Source organism: Nipponia nippon, unplaced genomic scaffold (genome assembly GCF_047370975.1).
Source record: "Nipponia nippon isolate SJK-2023a ecotype South Korea unplaced genomic scaffold, ASM4737097v1 scaffold_2, whole genome shotgun sequence".
Classification (NCBI taxonomy): Eukaryota; Metazoa; Chordata; class Aves; order Pelecaniformes; family Threskiornithidae; genus Nipponia; species Nipponia nippon.
Genome location: NW_028262336.1, coordinates 8,541,941 through 8,559,383, shown reverse-complemented (window position 1 = coordinate 8,559,383; position 17,443 = coordinate 8,541,941). Strand labels below are relative to the sequence as shown.

Genomic DNA, 17,443 nt, shown 5'->3' with positions numbered 1-17,443 from the left:
TCACTATTTCCAATTTTTAACCAAAAAAAAGAAAGGAAAAAGAAAGGAAAAAGGGACAATCTGTGATTTCTATGGTTGGTGACTACTGTGTGTCTTCAGTGAAGTAAGTGTTGTGGTCTCATATCAGTTTTCCAGATGCTTTTGTCTGACTTAGGTTGGAATCGTGAAGCCATCCAGTTGTCACCGCTCTCGGAGGGAATGCAGGGGTTGTGCAGTTTTTTTAATTACACAGATTGTCATCTCTTGTTCATCTCATTTCCTCTTGGCCAAAAATGTGAGCACATCTCCCTTAGTGCTTGTGACTGTCGTCTTGTACATGGTGAGGATCCTGCTCACCTGAGCGAGAGCAAACAGTAGTTCCCTCATCACTTTTGCTTGAGGCTCTAGTCACACTGAGGGCAGGCGATATTCACAGCTCAGAACCCAGGTACAAGCTTTTGAGACACTGCTTTTTCCTGGAGTGACTCTCCATTAAACATCACCCATGCCCTGCCTATTTAGCTGACAACTTCTGCACCCAGTTAGGTTCTTCTGACTTCTCTTTCAAGTTGGATTTACTCAAAACAATGGGTAGATGAGAGCCTAGAGCTCCTAAGTAAAGATCTTGTTAGGAGGCAGTGAACTGATGAAGCATTTTGTCTGGACCCTGCTTATTTTAGAATAAGCAGTGCTTTCTCAAACAAAGCCTGACTGTACCAACGTCTATTAAAAGCATCCACTAGTTGGTTGGTTTTTTGGTTTTGTTTTTTTTTTAAAAAAGGTCTGCTGGAATCACATAATCTTCTGAAATGTCTCAAAACTTTTCAAATGCTGGCAGCCAGCATAAAGCCTTTGCCTGATCCTGATCTCCAGAATGCAACAGGCATCATTGCCTAGCTATTTTCAGTCAGTTCTGCATGCTGTACATCTAAAACTAGAATAAAACTATCACAGCTCTGCTTTGCTTTCTAACCCCAACTGCTGCAACAGCCCTGTCGTCCTATCTTTTCTTGCCCCCCTTCAGATATTCAGAACAAAATCAGGCACTTCAACCCTAGGGTGTTGTTTGGTTTTTTTTTTATGGTTGCAATGGTGTCTCTGTCTCCCTTCAGTTGTGGTCCCCTCTCCGAAATTTTTTTTTTCCTGCTTTGCTTTGCTTACTCCTCCAAATTCCAACCTTTGCCAGTCTTTATTCTTATTTGTACTTTGGGTTGTCACTGGTAGCTGTTGTTTGTCCTATGGTTCTTCTCACCCTCTAAGTTAGGAGCAGGATGACTTCCCTGACACTGCTGGTGAGCTATAGATATTCATTCTCAGGATTTAGATATGAACTGAGGCCTCTACAACTTCCTTCTAGGGAACAAGCAAAGATTACAATAGTTGAGCTGTCACTTATGCCAGAAGCAGAATACCTAGTCCTTTAATTTTGTGTCATTTTCTCTGGCACACAATAGGTGAAGGTACCTCTCTAGTACGTGGGTAGAAAGAGAAGAGGAGGAAAGTCTATTGTAATTTTTTTTTATTTTTAAGGAAAAATAGGAAAAGGTGCATGAACACAGCAGAGAAACACAAAAGTCCTTGAGCATGAGAGAAAGAAAATTTCTAGCTTACATTACACAGCTCAATGGAACTGGGCACGGAGGCACAGAAAGTGTGAGTGTAATTGACTGAGAGATTTTGAGGCAAGCAGGGGAAATTTATGTGATGATATAATGCATACTAATGCATATGAGATATATATACATATGATAATACGAGGTACATTAAATAAAGTTTAAAAAATGTAAGTCTACTAGACAGGAGTAGAAAACAGAATAGCATATGGTTGGAAGCTCCCTTCTCTAGGATCTTTCTCATCCCTCCCTGTCCTGCCCTCACACAGTCAGTGTTTGCAAAAAGGGTGAGGGAGAAAGACAGCAGTGTCTTTGGTGGACAGGGTTCCCAAAAGCTGACTTTGGAGCAATACATTGAGACAAAGTCAGCTGGCCAGTCCATGTCATCTTCTGCACTACCATGGATTCTGCCCCTGTGTTTCTCTAAAGAAATTATTTTGTTAAATTTAGATGAAGATTTGGTCTCATCTCTTTTTTAATCCTTCTGCCAGCTTGTGATATAAACTCACAGAACCAAGACATTCTAGGATTGGTGTTCTGTCCACCTGGTTCATATTAGAGTTCTTGCATCATTTAAATAGGTTTCTATTGCTTTCCTACTGTAACTGCATGTGAGTGCTTTTAAAAGAATTTTTTTTATTGGACATGATAATATTTGAGGCGATATATTGGCTAATTGTTTAAATGTGCCTTTAGACAGTTATTAAAATGAACGCTATTTGTGTTATGTAATATTATAAACCACACATACACCATAGTCTCGTCTCTAATTAAGAAACAATTAAAATTACAAAAAGTCCACTTCTTGACACCAGATTTTTAATGACTTTATGCTTGAGTTGCATCACAGCAGCTTAGGAACAAGCTATCAGGACACTTTAATCCCTTTTAAAACTACTATGAATGCCTGCATAGGAGTTGAAAACATATATTCTTTCAGTCTAGTTCATTATGGAGTTAAACTGCAAGGACTGCTCCTAAATTCAGTTGCCACATTTCTAATATGACTGCAATGTATAGTCCTCACAGGGTAGAACAGTGCAGAAGTTCACTGGCACTTTTTCAGCCCCCATAACAGAAAAGTATAGAATGTCTTTCTTATGTAATTGAATAGGTCTCTAAAATATCTAGGCTTGGAGTCTGAATTCCTATGCAGACCAAGCTTTTACATTGGAAAATAAGACCCACCGGTATGCTTCATATTTGACCATGCACCACATCATCCACAGTATAAATTAGCTGTTTTTTTAATTCACTTCAGTTCAACATTTTAATTATATATTAAAACACAAATAGCTACAGGCCCAAATAATTGTTTTTGTGGACTGCTGTTTTTTTCCTTTTTAGATGATGGAGACTGCCTAGAGTGTTGAGACAATGAAAAGATGCAAGGCTTCGTGTACAAAAGTCACTGAAGAAATACTGGAGTGTGCCCTCAGGCTGATTATTTCATTCCTTCTCTCCCTCGCAGAACACATGTATCTCAGACCGTGGTCTGGTTGAATGCAGCATCCATTGAAGTATTGCTTACATTCTGGTATAGGTTTTTGCTTTTTTGTGAAGATGCATAGGTTGGACAGGAGTTGTATTACACTGTCCAGTTGGGGGTGAAATTGCGGCCATGGTTCAGCCTTCTTCCAGCTCTCTGACATTGCCCGTTTTGGGGTCATGATTCATCCTTCCATCAGTTTTGTCTTCCAGTAGCTCTGAGGATGTCTATGCAATTGCTTAGGGCATGGGCACAGTATGTATTAAAATGTTGTTCATGCACAAAAGCCTGTGCAGAGCCACAGGCAGCCTGACCGATCAATTCTCTTTGGGCTTCCATGACACAAATCGCACAAATTACATCTGTATCATGTGGCGGGCTTTAGCTCTCCTGTCTACATCTAATACTCTTTTCTCTTAAAAATCTTCAGCTGGATTTGATCTCTTCTCAGTCATGAGGTAGGTAAATAGAGATTGGATTTACCTAAACTACAAGCACAGCAAAAATCGGTACTGGCTGACCACATTGTTTTAGTTTGTAGTGCAGATGGGATGCAAACTGCATTTTATACACAGGCATCATTTACCTAGATGCCAAGTTCCATATACGCAGTTCCTGTCTTTATTAAAGCAGTTGGACATGGTAAGACATTAATCAGGGGCTTCGTATAAATGTGGGTGTTTCATGCCCATGTTGGAGTAGACCTCCATCCTGAATTTGTCAAAGTAGTTACTGTTGTGTAAAGATTTGGTCATGTACTTGAGCTGAAGCTGGTTGTTTTGAGATGAGCTCCCACTGTGTGGCTTTCCATGCCACCAATCCCACTGTGTTAGGCATCGCGTAGTTGCTTGGAGAAGGACTGAGTGAACAGAAAGAACAAATGACTTTGGGACTGAAGTACATTGATCCAGAATTTGTTATGCTACTAATTTGACTTTAAAACACAATCCTGTTTTTAATGCCTGGGTGGATATAATTTTTACCCTAGAAAAAAATAGAGGTTGCAGAAACCATGACAAGGATTTTAGGTTGCAGCCCTGAGGTCTAATTTGTTCCTGACTGACAGATGAGAAAATCAGTGAATGATTTTGTAGCTCAGGGTTGCTGTATCCCTTCTTTTGAGCAACTCCAGAATCCTTTGCAGCCAAAACTTTTTTTGGTTCTTGTCTATGCAGAGTTCAGATATGTAAACCCCTTTTAAAGCTTATCCTTGAAGCTTGTTGTCAAACTTCATGGACTGAATTGAAGAGATGCAGTTTTCTGATTCTGCCCAACTGGGTGCTGTTTCTGCTTTCAAAAGAATTCTCATAGGGATGGAGGGGTCTTGTTCATCCCCCACAGCATTAAGTTCCCCCTACTCTTACACTATGTTTTTGCTACTGTGAGAGAGCCACTGTTGCCAGATGAGGATTACTAACAAGGTCGATAGGTTATGAGCTAATACACTGCACTGTGTTCTTGTAGTCCCAGCTGCGCTGCTCCCATACCCGACCTTCACAGAGCTATTGCAGTGTCTCCAGTTTAGACATGTCTTTGGGCCCGTGTTAGTTGCCTACATGCAATGGGAGCTCTGCATTCTCCTCCCTTATGCTTGCAACATCTTCAGCTTTTTTCCTCGTTTCCAACTTCTCTGATTACATTCATACGGGGACAGAATTCTGTCATTTTATCCTGCATGCTCTCTGAATATTGGCTGCCAGATAAATAGCGCGTGTTTCCTGTTCATTTCTTGTCTTAGACACCGATTTTGCCTGTTGTAAGGGACTTTAAAGTTTGGCAAGGCTAATATTCTAATGACAGTCATGTTCTTTCACCAAGTTCTTCCTCTTAGTTTGACTGCTTTTCTGTTCCAGGGGAGAGCAATAGCAAATTTTCCTTTTTTGCTTTCACTGTACAGCTTGATGCTAATCTGCCAGCATTTCTTTCTCTGATCTCTTATTGTCTGCCCAGCCTCAGTCTTGCTTCCTTTATTCTGACAGCTGCTCCAGACTCATCTTCTTTTATGTCCTTCTCTCATATTTGTCTGTGTGTCATCTTTGTTGCTGCCTTTGATGTTTGGGATGACCTTACTGAGATCTCTACTTGAAGGAACTTGCCTTCCTAGTGGCCCAGAAGGTGCTGAAGAGGCAAACCAAGGAGAGGAATCATCTGGAACCCATGAGTGTATGGGCCTGCTCTGACCAAATAGTTTTCCTTCTAGGTCTTATCCCTTTTCCACCATATGGGACAACGTGCAACTTCTTATGTCTTCAGCCTATACCTTGCACACTCTGTATGTTTCTGCACTGTCAAAAGTGACCAGGTACCAAAATGGACTGGGGCTTGTAGATGAATGTTTCCTTTGGTATAAGCAGCTGGGGGATATTCCTCCCCCCCCCCCCCCATTATGTAACAAACTTGTTTTTAAGGACAAACAGACTTGAGCTGTCTTTCTTTCTCTTTGCAAGATGCAAATATTTTATTCCCCAAAATATGAGGTATTAAATTTTAAAATACTACATTTTTAGACCAATTGTAGTGATTTCATCGTGGAATTATAGGGGTTCCAAAATTATATTTTGCACAGTGAGGTTAGAATAAGCATCTCTTCATTGTGGTATTTTAAAGAAGTGATAGGCAGACTTCTACATGCAATTCAGCAGTTTGTAATGATATTGTATTGAATTTAGAGTATTTGGCCAGGAAATAGGTTTATGAATAAACTGGTGGAGTAACTGTATAGCCAGCTGCTTTGAAGTAGTGCTCAGTCATTTAATTTCACATTAATTTTTAATACTAAATCAAACCTGTTTAGTGTATTAAAAAGCTACTTGGTGTGGATTCTTAGACCTCTGTGGTCTTTCAGTGACAGAAGGGATTCTGAGACATTAAACTGTTTACTTTCTGAATTTTCATTTGCGTTGCACTCTACTCCTTTTAATAATTAAATGATCATTTAATACAATTATAATAGCTGAGGCTGGGATTGGAAGCAGTTCTTTTTCATCTGTTTCTCATCGTCAACACAGTTGAAGTTTCTCAAAAGAAAATAAATAGATCTGCATAACCTAAACTACCCAAATTAGTGCACTTTTTCTTGGTGGCAAACAGCCCCCTGGAAGGTATCGGTTAATTGAGTCTCAAATCTTTAAGAGGTAATTTTGACAGAGTTCTGTAAATGTAGAAAGTTAAACAGAGTAACCAGAGAAAGGTTCCTAATGAAATCTTGGCTTTGGTGGTGAAAACGTCTGACTAGTTTTAATAAAAGCTTGATTGCACTGCATTCATGAGGATTTCTGCAAGTCTGCCCTGATGACATATAAACTTTAAATTAGGCGTAGTCAATAAAAGGCCACCTAATATGGTTTCATATTTTGAGAGGTTTCCCTGTAATTAGCCCAGCTAGTTTGTTTTCTAACCATTTTGGAATCTGCATGTGCTGAAAGAAATGTCCTGTGAAAGATGGTGCTTGTACAGCATGCAATGATGTGCAGTGACCTGGCAGAGACCTTCCCCCGCCCCCCCCCCCCCCGCCCCGTTTAGTGACCTTCCACCAGTGATGAGACTGCAGCCCCGTTCCCAGCAGCTGGTTTCTAAATTTGGTCTGACAAATGGTATCATAAAGGTGGCAGGTGAGGTTAGGAGATCTGATCAGAACGTAACAGTTTAACAGCCACCAAAAGGTACAAAAGAGTATAAGGAAAAACAATCAAGTGCTGTCTCTTTATCATTGTATCAGCTTTCTTTGCGTAGTCCCTTGTGAAAGCCTTTACTGATGGCTTTCAGCTATGTATCATTATAATACCTACAATAAGCATTACATAATAGGAAAAATATGCCACATTGAGCAATGAAACTGGTGTTAGCCAGTCCTGTGGCCCATATCAAAATGCTCTCGCTAGCGTTCCCTGTAACAACACTTCCTCAGATGTAACAGACTACGGCATATCATCAACTTAAAGTTCATACATCTGCCTTAATGTTTTTTGCATATCCCTGTTACAAGTAATGGCTGTGACTACTCCAGGGAAAAAGAATAATTTTTTTTTCCTCTTTAAATGGTAGTTCAGACATTCTTCAAGCATATCCTCTGCCGTTGCTGTGTTTGCATGGCTAGATAGGCAAACCCTGTGTGCGTTTGTCTCTCTCAGGCAGTAAGGAAAGGGGAGAAAACCAATTAAAAGAAAATCAAAAAAACAGTAATGATAAAACCACAAGAATTAACCAGAACAACTGGGTAGACAGTTAGCACTTAATTGATTTTTGTTGTTGGGTCTCTTTATAACAGTTCAGTAGATTGCAAGTTGTCTTCTATTAATGGTGCTGTTTTATAAGAAGGAATTTGCTGAATAGATTTATCTGAGGTGCTTTCAGTAGAATGGCAAATGCTTATTTCAGAAGGAATTCAGATGTTAGGAGCTTCAAAACAGGTCTTCTCCCTTACTGTAGAGTGCTATATCAGTATATGGTTGGGCTGGAAATACAAAGATGGCATTGGAAATCAGACCTGCTGCCTTGATGTGTCAGACCTGCAGCCTAGGACAAGTCATAGATTCAGGTGCTTACCTGAAATAGCGCTCTTGTGCTCACCTTCTGTCATAAAATTATTCTTAACTATTTGAATTCTTCTGAAGTTACAATATAGTATTCTTTAAGGTGCTAACTGAAAAAAAAAAAAAAGGTCCCTTAGCAGGTACCTCGTGTCTTTATTTGGATGGTTCTTTCCTGTGTTTGCTTACCAAAGTTAAAGCATAGAAGTTACTGTCTGCGTGGGATTGAAATATTGCAAGCTTTCTACAGGTTACAGATTTTGACTTGTCATTTTGAAGAGTTTTGAAGAATATCGCTCCAGATACAGGTAGGTGGGATATATGTAGGCTTAGAGACCTTTAGTCATATATCTTCAGTTTAAAAAGTACATTTAAAAAAACCCTAATATATTCCTAAGATGTTGAGTTATTAAAGGCACATACCTCTAAAAATGAATGCCAGTTTTGGCCAAATGTGACGCAGAGTACTAAGGTAACGGATGATTAGTTTTTCACATAAATGGCACAGTGAATTCTAGCCCACAGGCATCATAAAGAGGAAAATGGTGACTGTGGAATGAAAAGATGGACTTTTAAATGCTTGCAGTGAGGGCTGGAGAAGAGTAGAATTGAGGCTGATTACTTGAAAGCAACAAGTGTGACCACTAACTGACCATTTTTGGTCATGATTGTTTTAATTTAGTTTTAGATAATTATCTGAGAGAGTAAAGTGGCTCCATAAAATCGTTTATGAAGGATGGTGAAAGGCATTATACTGTAGCTGCAATCAGGGTCCACCTGGCATTCAGGACATGAAGAAAAGTTGAAAGTTGTACCTGTAGCTGTGCGTGGTGTTTGCATACAAGTGTGGGAATGATTTGCTTCAGCTGGCTGAGAAGCTCGGCATCTGCTGAGTGCACTTGGGTCATCAACTTCTTCTAAGTGTAAGTGGGCACCCATCATCCTGTCCAGGACTTGGCTCTGGTCCTGCCAGGCAAAGCGGTGGGGAGGACAGCCCACGGGGCACATATGCACACACAACAGTGACTGCTGTAAACATTTATGTCTGCTTCAGCCTGCTCATTGGTAAGCAGGACATAAAGACCCAGCTACAATCTTGTTTACCCAGTCAACATATTTTAAGATATAAATATTTTTATTCTTTTTTTTGGATATTTGTCAACCACATCTTAGGTTCAGTGGGAAATTTCTACTGTAATGTTTGGCAGCAGTCATATGTTATGAGGATGGTGCCGTGAGAAACAGGATGCCCAGGTCCTAGCTTGTTTAAACAATCTGTCTAGGTTTTACTGCCATGCTCAACACCATGGTATGCAAGTGCTTACCAAGCCCTCTGAGCTGCAGAGGCAAGGGCTGGGTAAGCACTCAGCCATATTTTTTTTTTAAGGATGGAATTTAGAGACATTTTACTCTGTACCTCAGAAGAGTTTTGCCTGATACAGCAGTTTTGCCTCTTGCCTGGGGTCTGAGGTAGAATTCCTCAACCACCTTTAAAGTTGCTGGCAAAGTGAACTTGACGAAAATTGTATCAAGTATTGTACTGGGGGATGATGCAGTATTAATGCGTTGACCTAAAACTTCAAATCCTAAGGTGGAATAGGGTGGTGGCTGTATAAGAAGCAAGTTAACCAACTAGTGTTGCTAAGTGCCTTTGTCCAGGGCATGCTGAGGGGTCAGGTGAGATCATCTGGGTGCTGTTTTGCTAAGCACAATTCAAATTTGAACAGGCCTTGTCCCAGAGGGCTTGTGGACAGTGTCAATGCAGGGAAAAGCGTGGCGAATGCAAAAGTAAAATCAACTGTGCTACACCTGTGAAATCAGATTAGTGTTACGATTTTTGTTGTGTCAGTGGGGAAACAACATGCAAGAAGGAAGGGCTGTTCTAGTGAAGAGGAGGAAAACTAGAGAGAGCAAAGGCAAAGCAGGCAAGGGCAGAGCATATGGATAATGGAGCTAAGATTAAGATACTGAAGGAGGGTACAGAGGTTAGAAGAGGCAGAGAAATACAATGTTTAAGGAATAAGGGTAAACCTAATGCTGGTACTATTTGCACATTTTGGAGAGTGCATCCTGAATCCCTGTACTCCTACAATAGCTTTGTCTGAAATGTCACGTTGGGAAGGACGGATGTGAAACTGTCCAAAGGACAAGCAGAACCTCAAGTTGTGCCCATTTGTTGAAAGTTTGAGCTTTGGCATCTCTCTAGTCTCTGCATGGGGCTGAAAGCAGCTTTCCTTTTCCTTCTCAATCTCAAATGCTTCACAATCAGAATTTCTAATACTGCAGTCACACTGTTATAAGAAAGCTGTAGACCGTACCTGTTGTTCCTGTGTTGGCTGCGAGAGGGATGGGATCTTTCTGTAGACACTAGTCTCACCGAGGCTAGGAGCCAGCTACTGTCTTACGGTCTGTCCCAGGTCTAACCCCCCTCACCCCTGGCTTTGGAGTCCGGACCTTCACAGCTGTTTGACTTTTCTGGGTTGACTTGATCTTCCCATAGGATGAGTCTCAAACTCTCCAGGTCCCTAGGTGCCTCCAAACAAGCCCTAGTCCAGGCCTGCATTCCTTCCCACCATATCCCACCCTGAGATATGTCCTGAGAAAGGGCTCTAGACCTTTTTGTCTCTGCTGGATGAAGTATTCACTTCAGTGAGCAAAGAGTAAAAACCTGAGGGACAGAGAAGCAGCACATGATGTGGACTTTTCCTGATTCAAAACCAGTTGACTTTTTCTGTATATTCCTGGCTCTGTGGGCTCCTATATAGGATGCTCAGTGATCCTCCATTGTACATGGGCAGCTTTGAAGGTGTGCCCATAAGTTTTTGCAAGGAATAAAGAAGGTAAGTGGTAATAATCTGGTGGCCAGATGATGGTGAGTGACGCTCAGGAAGAAATTTAAGGCTATTTCTATCCTTTTTGTCCTGGTCCCCCCCTCACCTCCAATTTTGGCACCCAGGATTTAGAAAATGAACCAAATCTGAGTGTTTTGGCTTCTCTTTTTTGTGCAAGTTGTGCTTCTTCTGTTAATACACTGGAGAGAGCATCCGCACAGCCTATGTCCCACTTTCCCATAGCTATATGTAATTTGGATAATACTGCCATAAGAGGCCATTTCAGCCTCCCAACAGCTGTCATTGCCAGTGTGTTGCGCAAAATGGTGTCTTTCACCCTTCATCGGAGATGGAGACATGCTGCAGTACTACAGTAAATAGAGCATAGTTTGTTTTCTTAACCTTTGTCTAGCTGTATTTCAAGACTTACAATTTATCTAGTAATTTCATCAGGGGGCTGGGATGTTTCTAGGCAGCACAAGCATAGATACCACACAGCAGAGTTGGTTGGGAGAGTGTGACTAATGGGAATGGGAAGATCTACCATGACTGTGGTTTTAACTCCCAGATTTCCAATGTGAAACTTGTGAACTTATTCTGGAAACTGCCATCACCTTTCAGGCTCTGTCCTTCCCCTGGGTGTGCTGGCACATCTCTGCTTCAGGGCTCAGCACCCACCACCCTACGTCCTGTCCCAGCTCTACTCCTGGTTTTCCTCAGCCTTGTGCCTGCTTCAGCTCAGTTGCTTCTGCCTGACAGCGACAGACGCAGCAGAGAGCTGCAGTGCAGGTCTGTAACTGGGGATAGCTGCTAAATCTTTGCAAAGGAGCAAAGCATGCACATTTAAAATATAAAAGTGGATGTTCCAGTGGGTGCTATAAAAAATGCATTTTTATTTTTGCCTTTATTACCCCCCCCAATGGATTTTATAATGTTTTCTTTCTGGGTTTCTTTTTTGGTTTTTTTTTTCCCTACTATGTCTCTTCAAGACTCCTATGAATATTTAAAATAGGAATATTCAGCCTGCAAAGCTGAACATGTACACACATTAGCAGTGGGAGAGTTGGCTTTTTTGAGTTTGATGTGTGTGTTGTATTTATAGTATCCAGGCTTCTGGTCTTGTAGACACCTGGGAGAGGATTCTTTCTTCCTCCATGGATATTCTGTCCAGCATGCTGACAGTCTGATTTTGATTCGGGCTTTTAGATGCAACAGGAATACAGCTAATAAGAAAATAATGAGTTGGTGTGTATTTGTGTGCAGTGCTATCCCCTAATGCATTGTCTAACTGCCAAATATGTTAAGAGGTTAACGACTCAGAGGTGTTCTCCTGGAGGGGTAGTGATGGAGCCTGGCAGTTTTGCAACTGAAGAGTGAGGGGTTTAGAGCCAGCTGTGCCAGCATATGAAGTTTATCTCTCTGTTGTGCCCATTATCATGAATTAGTTATGCTAAGGTCATACTCAGCAAGAGGCAGCTAGCAGTGAGACCAGAAGGATCTTGAGATGCTTAATGATGGGGTAAAGAGGAATAAAGGTGATTTTCCAGTTTGTGCTGCCTGTTCCACTTACCGTGCAGTGAATAATCCCATAGTCATAGTTAACTGTCAGCAATTTACCATATTTGGACTCCCGAAACAAAATGCAATGTTTAGTTCAGCTTTGAATGGCAAGCAGTTCCTTATGGAACTTAATTGTTTTGTTTACATGTAGCTAGTTACTTACCATGTGGTAAGAACAATAGGCTGACTGGCTTGTTTAACTTGTGATCAGAATGAGATAGAGCACAGAAAACAGCGAGGCTGTATTTCTTAAGCAGACCACATGTCAGATGCAGCCTCCTTGGCTGGTCATGGTGTAGAAAACGTGCTGCAGAAAACGTGCTGCAGAAAACGTGCTGCATGGCATACCCTTTGTTGCAGCTGTGCAACTTTGCCCTGTGTCCTCACTGGCTGAACATGAGGCCATCATGTGAGGCTTTGACCTCACTTTGCCCCACGGCTTAACCTGGATCGCGCCCATTTTGTAACAGAGGCAGCTGCTTTTCTTCTCTTCCGTAAGGAGGCAGGGCAGGTCCTTGGGGCGGCATGAGCCTTGATTTCTCAACCAGCCACACCTGTCATGTGGGATGAGAGCACAAAGGAGGTTGCTCCATTTAAGCCAGATCTCTGCCAGCCAGTCGTGCCTGCTACTGACAGGAGACCTTTTAACAAGGGCGCTCCAACCATAGCAGAGCCCTGTTCTTGTTGTCACGCAGTCCTCCAACCACAGGCACTGCCCTGTGATCCAGCGTGACGGGAGTGCGTGGCCCAACGTGTGCTTTCCTGCCAAGAACTTGAGATGTTCCTTGGCAGGGCTGCCAGACTAACAGAGACAAAAGAAATTTTTTGCTCAGGACTGGAGCTCGCACCCTGATGGAGTCCCCCGCGTCTCAGGGGAGTGTGGGGCTGAAGCCAGGTCTCCCCGCTTAGCAGAGCTCTTCTGAGCTCTGAGCAGAGAGGACGCTCCAGAGATTTTTATCTCTTTGCTTCTTCATTTCACTGGTGGCTTTTCCCTTCAAAACATCTGAACTGAAATTCAGAAAGTTTGCTGAGAAAGACTTATAGTTTGCTCCTCAGGTAGTTTCTGTTGGTGGAAGGGAATTCGCTGTTACGCCTACCTGTACATAAGGACTAAGGTTAGCAGCCTTGTTAGGGGCAAACACAGGCATACCAGCTGAGCGAGCCTTCTGCCAACCCTGCAAACTGGAGAACAAGTTGCTAACATTTCTTATTTTGTGAATCTGTGTGCAACTGGGAATGAGAGGCCATTGAAAATATGCACAGAAAGTATAAGCGCAGGAGAGTGCTTGTAAGTCTAAAATGTTCTTTATCTTACTTCCCATGATTGAATTGTCATCTGACGGGCACAGTTATATGCTCAAATCTTAGGTGCAGTTTACAGTTGTCACCTTCACTTGAAGAAATGTGAAGGGAGGCTGATATCCTTTAGGGCAGTGTATCTCCACAGCTGTTACTCTTCCTTCTGTAGGCCCTCTCTTGCTTGCAGAGATAAGGCAAGGCAGAAATATTTCCTCTTTGTGTATGTTTGTGGCACAGAGAAACCATGTCATGGAAATAACTCAACAATACCACAATGAGAGGGGTATTCTAGGGAATACTAAAAGTTATCATTACCTTCCCAAGCCTTCAGACTATGAAAATAAACTTTAAAAGTCTACTGAAGATTTAAGCAGTAAGAGCCCCTTCCCCTCCACCACCACCCAAATATAATGTGAGTTGCTTCTAGAGCTGGAGGCCTTCTCAATAAAGACTATCACTTCTTTTGAGCTTACAAGCATTTAGAAGTACATTATAAATTGAAAGGTTCGCATGTCTGCTCTTGCCTTGTCAGTCTTCTGCTTGTGTAACGCAGAGCCCAGTAGTCATTACAAAAAAGCAAAACCTCCAGAAATGTGTCTTTGAGGAGGAAAAAACCCCACAAAAATCAATTATATTCCTCATAAGAATTCAGCATCTGAGTCAGGGGTTCCTAGAGGCTGACCTGGAAAGCTGCTAAGTATGACCCGCAGAGGGATTTTCAAATTGTGGCTGTTCTGCACTGTCATGCAGATTGATTTTTGTTATGCAGCCCCTGGCCTGATGTCCCACTCATTAAGTTGCCCTCCATGGACAAAACTCTGGGAACCCCTGAGTTCGTCATCCAAGAAAATCTTTATTTTGGAAGACAGACTGAAAAAGATAATCTATTTTGTCAAGTATTACCACACCTCTGCAAACATACAGTCTCCTCGTCTGGATGATCTCATGCATATATTTGTCAAAGTTCTTGCTTTGCTTTAAGACAGCAATTGCAGCAAAACAGTAATATATGCAATATATAAAAAGGTTTTGGGCGAGATCCAGTGCAAGCATCTCATGGTGAAATCATTCTTAATATTATTTAACAGCTACCTGGTATCTGGTCCAGAGAACTGGTCACAACTACATCTTCCTTTACACACTTAAGGGAAAGGAACATGTGAGCCTGGATGTTGTGTGAATGTAGGGTAAGGAGGACAGGGATCATAATTTGTGTGTCACTAAGAATTGTCAAGCACATTGGATTGTTGATACAGTCATAGCTGCTAAACAGGTACGAGCTCTTCAGAACTCCTTACCAAAGTAACCTTATCTGGAAGCTCTCCCCTTGCTCATTAGGAGGAGAGGGAAGGAAAACTGGAAATCTCTGGCTTAAGGAAAAGCATTTGGTACTATAGAAGTTAAGTGAAGATCAACTAACCTGCTGGAGCATCACAGGCTGGAAACCTGAATGTTCTGGCAGATGCCGTCATTTTGGGAATGGAGCGGGTGGCAGTCCCGCAAATTCCTCATGGTCTTTCTCACGTAGTAGGAAGTGGCATTGCTGCCCTGGATACAGACATCCTAAGAGAGAAGTGAATGAGGTAGTCAGTGACTCCACAGAAGTAAATGCTTGGGCACAGTTGATACTGTGAGTTTCAGAGTGCAAGGCAGTGATACAAGTCATTTGGAAAGAGTGTCAGTGTTTCCAGTGGAAGAGGTAATACCTACCTATGATTAAGTCTTAAAAAACAAATAAACAAAAAACAGCACCAAACCCAGCAGTCTTACACAGTCATTGTTTTTCAGCTTTTAGAACTCTTCTGGAGAGTTTTGCTAATGGGTGGTCTAAAACCAAGGCTGATTAAATATCTGGTCTGTCTTCCATCACCTTGGAAACAGGGAATGCCTACTGTGAAAATGATCTGACCCTGGAGGATCCAGGATGAAAGCTCCCATGTAAAACTGACTTGCTCCCCTTTTATTGTTGCTCAGAGCAATAATATGAGAGTCCACAGTAAGGTCCGCGTTCCCAGCCACGTGCGTAGTGTAACAAGTACCTTGAGGTGGCTTATGGCAGATGGCACTTTATGGTAAATGCTGCATTGGAACTAGGATTGCCTGTGTCTCTGCTGCTGAAACTAGGGAAGAAACCTACCTTCACACTCCATAATGCAGAGCGTGCACCCACGCAGTTTTAGCTCCTTATTTACTCCAGCCAGTTTATTGTGGGCCATGGTAATTATCTATGTTGTATGTCTGTTCTTGCTTGCATCCCTGGGAGATAACGAGATCATGCAGCAGGGTTTTTTTTCCAAATTCCTTTGCCTTTGTTCTGTTCTCCGTGCAGTCCACTTAAATCATCCCTTTCTGTACTGTTGAGTCTTACAACTTCTTCAAGAGATTTTTCTTTTTTGCTGGGCACATCCATAAAAACCAAGGAGTTCCACCTTGTAGTTCCAGGGCAGTTTTGTTCCCTCAAAATATCAGTCTCCATCCACCCATGTAAGTCATCTTATTTTTGTCCCTAATCTGTCTTAGTATCTCCAGGCAACTAAGAGACTGGCCTTTCATCTGTCTTGAACTCTTGAGAGTTACTCAACAGTTGCACAAAGCTTTTCTTTCTTGCTCCTGCAGTGAAGATAGTAGCACTAAGTTAGGAGTGTGCCAAGCTTTGCACTTTTGCCAGGGGCTGTGATGTGGTGGCCTGAAGATGGAGAGAGATGTTCCTCGCTGCATTTGGCATGGAGGCCTGCGAGTCCTTTGCTCCTTTGGGCCTTTTAGGGTTCTCATAGTCCCACAGGGACTTTCTTCCCCAGCTTTCCCATCCCTCTGCTGTGTGGCCAGGCAGATACTGTGGGATGGATATACAGAGCCAATGTGGACAATAGCCCTAAAAGACAGTGGAAAGAAATGGAGCTAACACATTATGTCTGATTTTCTTGCTCCTTGTCAGGGACCGTTACAGATTTAACAGTTTGTGATAGCTAAAAAGTTACCTTTCTAATCGTGTGTTTTTTCTGAATGTTTCAAGAGACATGCCAGATTTACCAGCTCTGGTTTGGTTTGGGGATTGTGATCTGAAGATTTGTGATTACAGTAAGGTAGGATCCTCAAATTTATTGCATAGCTTGATGTCCTCTTATCCTGGAAATGAAGCTGTGCTGAATGAAATATTTGCATCAATGTTTTCTTTCCAAGATGCGCAGCTTGGTTTTAAAGATAAATGCTTGCCATTGGGGCAGACAGTGTGCGAGGTTTAAGTTCACTTAGCAAAACTTTTTTATTGGAGTGGCTCATGTAACTTGTTAACATGCAAAAAATTATTAAGCTTTCACTTCCTCCACTCCCATTTCCTGTTTGGATGTGGAAAGGAAGCCCCGATTGCTTATTTGCGATTAGCCAGCAACCCAGAGTGAACTTAATCCTGGGGGTTTGCCTGGCGCTTGCCTATGCAGATACCGCCTCTCTCAGGAGTGGGCTGCTGAGTCTCACATTTCACGGTGGGAGCTGTAAACAATCTACTCTTCTTTCCGTGAATTCATGGCCTGTCTTCTGAGAACAGAGGTAATGCCTGGCCTGCCAGCGCACGGGAGACGCCACGAAAACATTGGATGCTGCGAGAGAGAAGGGAGGCGTGAGGGGGTTTTTCCAGTCTTACTTGCCCAGGAGATGGCACTGTGCAATAGTGGGACTTTTACCTGCAGCGTTTGATGTGTGACTGGATCGTGATTGTTTGAGACATGACAGATGAGTGAGGTTCTTGACTCAGTAAGAGCAGAGTGACTTGTACTTCTAGGATGCCTCAGCACTCTCTGCTGTGTAAAATGCATCATACTGTATATGCTGTAGGCAGGTTGGGTTTAAATTTGCTTTGCACGCCTGTGTTGGGGAACTGACCTTCACACATACTCTGCTGCAGTCAGAATCAGAATTGGGTTTGTGGGTGAAATTAATCTGGCCATGAATGAAGTGGTGATGCCTTTGGAGCACCCTTACTTCCAAGGCTTTTGTGCAAGTCCTTTGTGTCCCCCTTGATAATTCCCAGACCTACTGACAAAGGAGCCAAAACAAAGAGGTATACGCATGTAGTATTCACGAGAAAATTCGAAGGTTTCGTAGAGCCTTCTTAGGATTCCTCTTTCTGTCCTGCATGCAGTGTGC

The 17,443-nt window shown here is 42.3% G+C and overlaps 2 protein-coding genes across 6 annotated transcripts in view; one reads left to right on the top strand and one right to left on the bottom strand.

Moving 5' to 3' along the window:
• CMSS1 (cms1 ribosomal small subunit homolog) overlaps positions 1-17,443 on the top strand; it is a 245,966-nt gene that overhangs the window by 148,146 nt on the left and 80,377 nt on the right. The window lies entirely within an intron of this gene.
• The window catches only part of FILIP1L (filamin A interacting protein 1 like), a 210,949-nt gene that overhangs the window by 146,532 nt on the left and 46,974 nt on the right, over positions 1-17,443 (bottom strand). For all 4 annotated transcript variants that reach the window (XM_009466698.2, XM_087757109.1, XM_087757110.1 and 1 more), the window contains exon 2: positions 14,721-14,863. Coding sequence is in view for 2 of the 4 variants with exons in the window: in XM_087757110.1 (XP_087613236.1) it covers positions 14,721-14,732 (12 nt within the window). In the remaining 2 variants the exon portion in view is untranslated. The remainder of the gene's footprint in view (positions 1-14,720; positions 14,864-17,443) is intronic.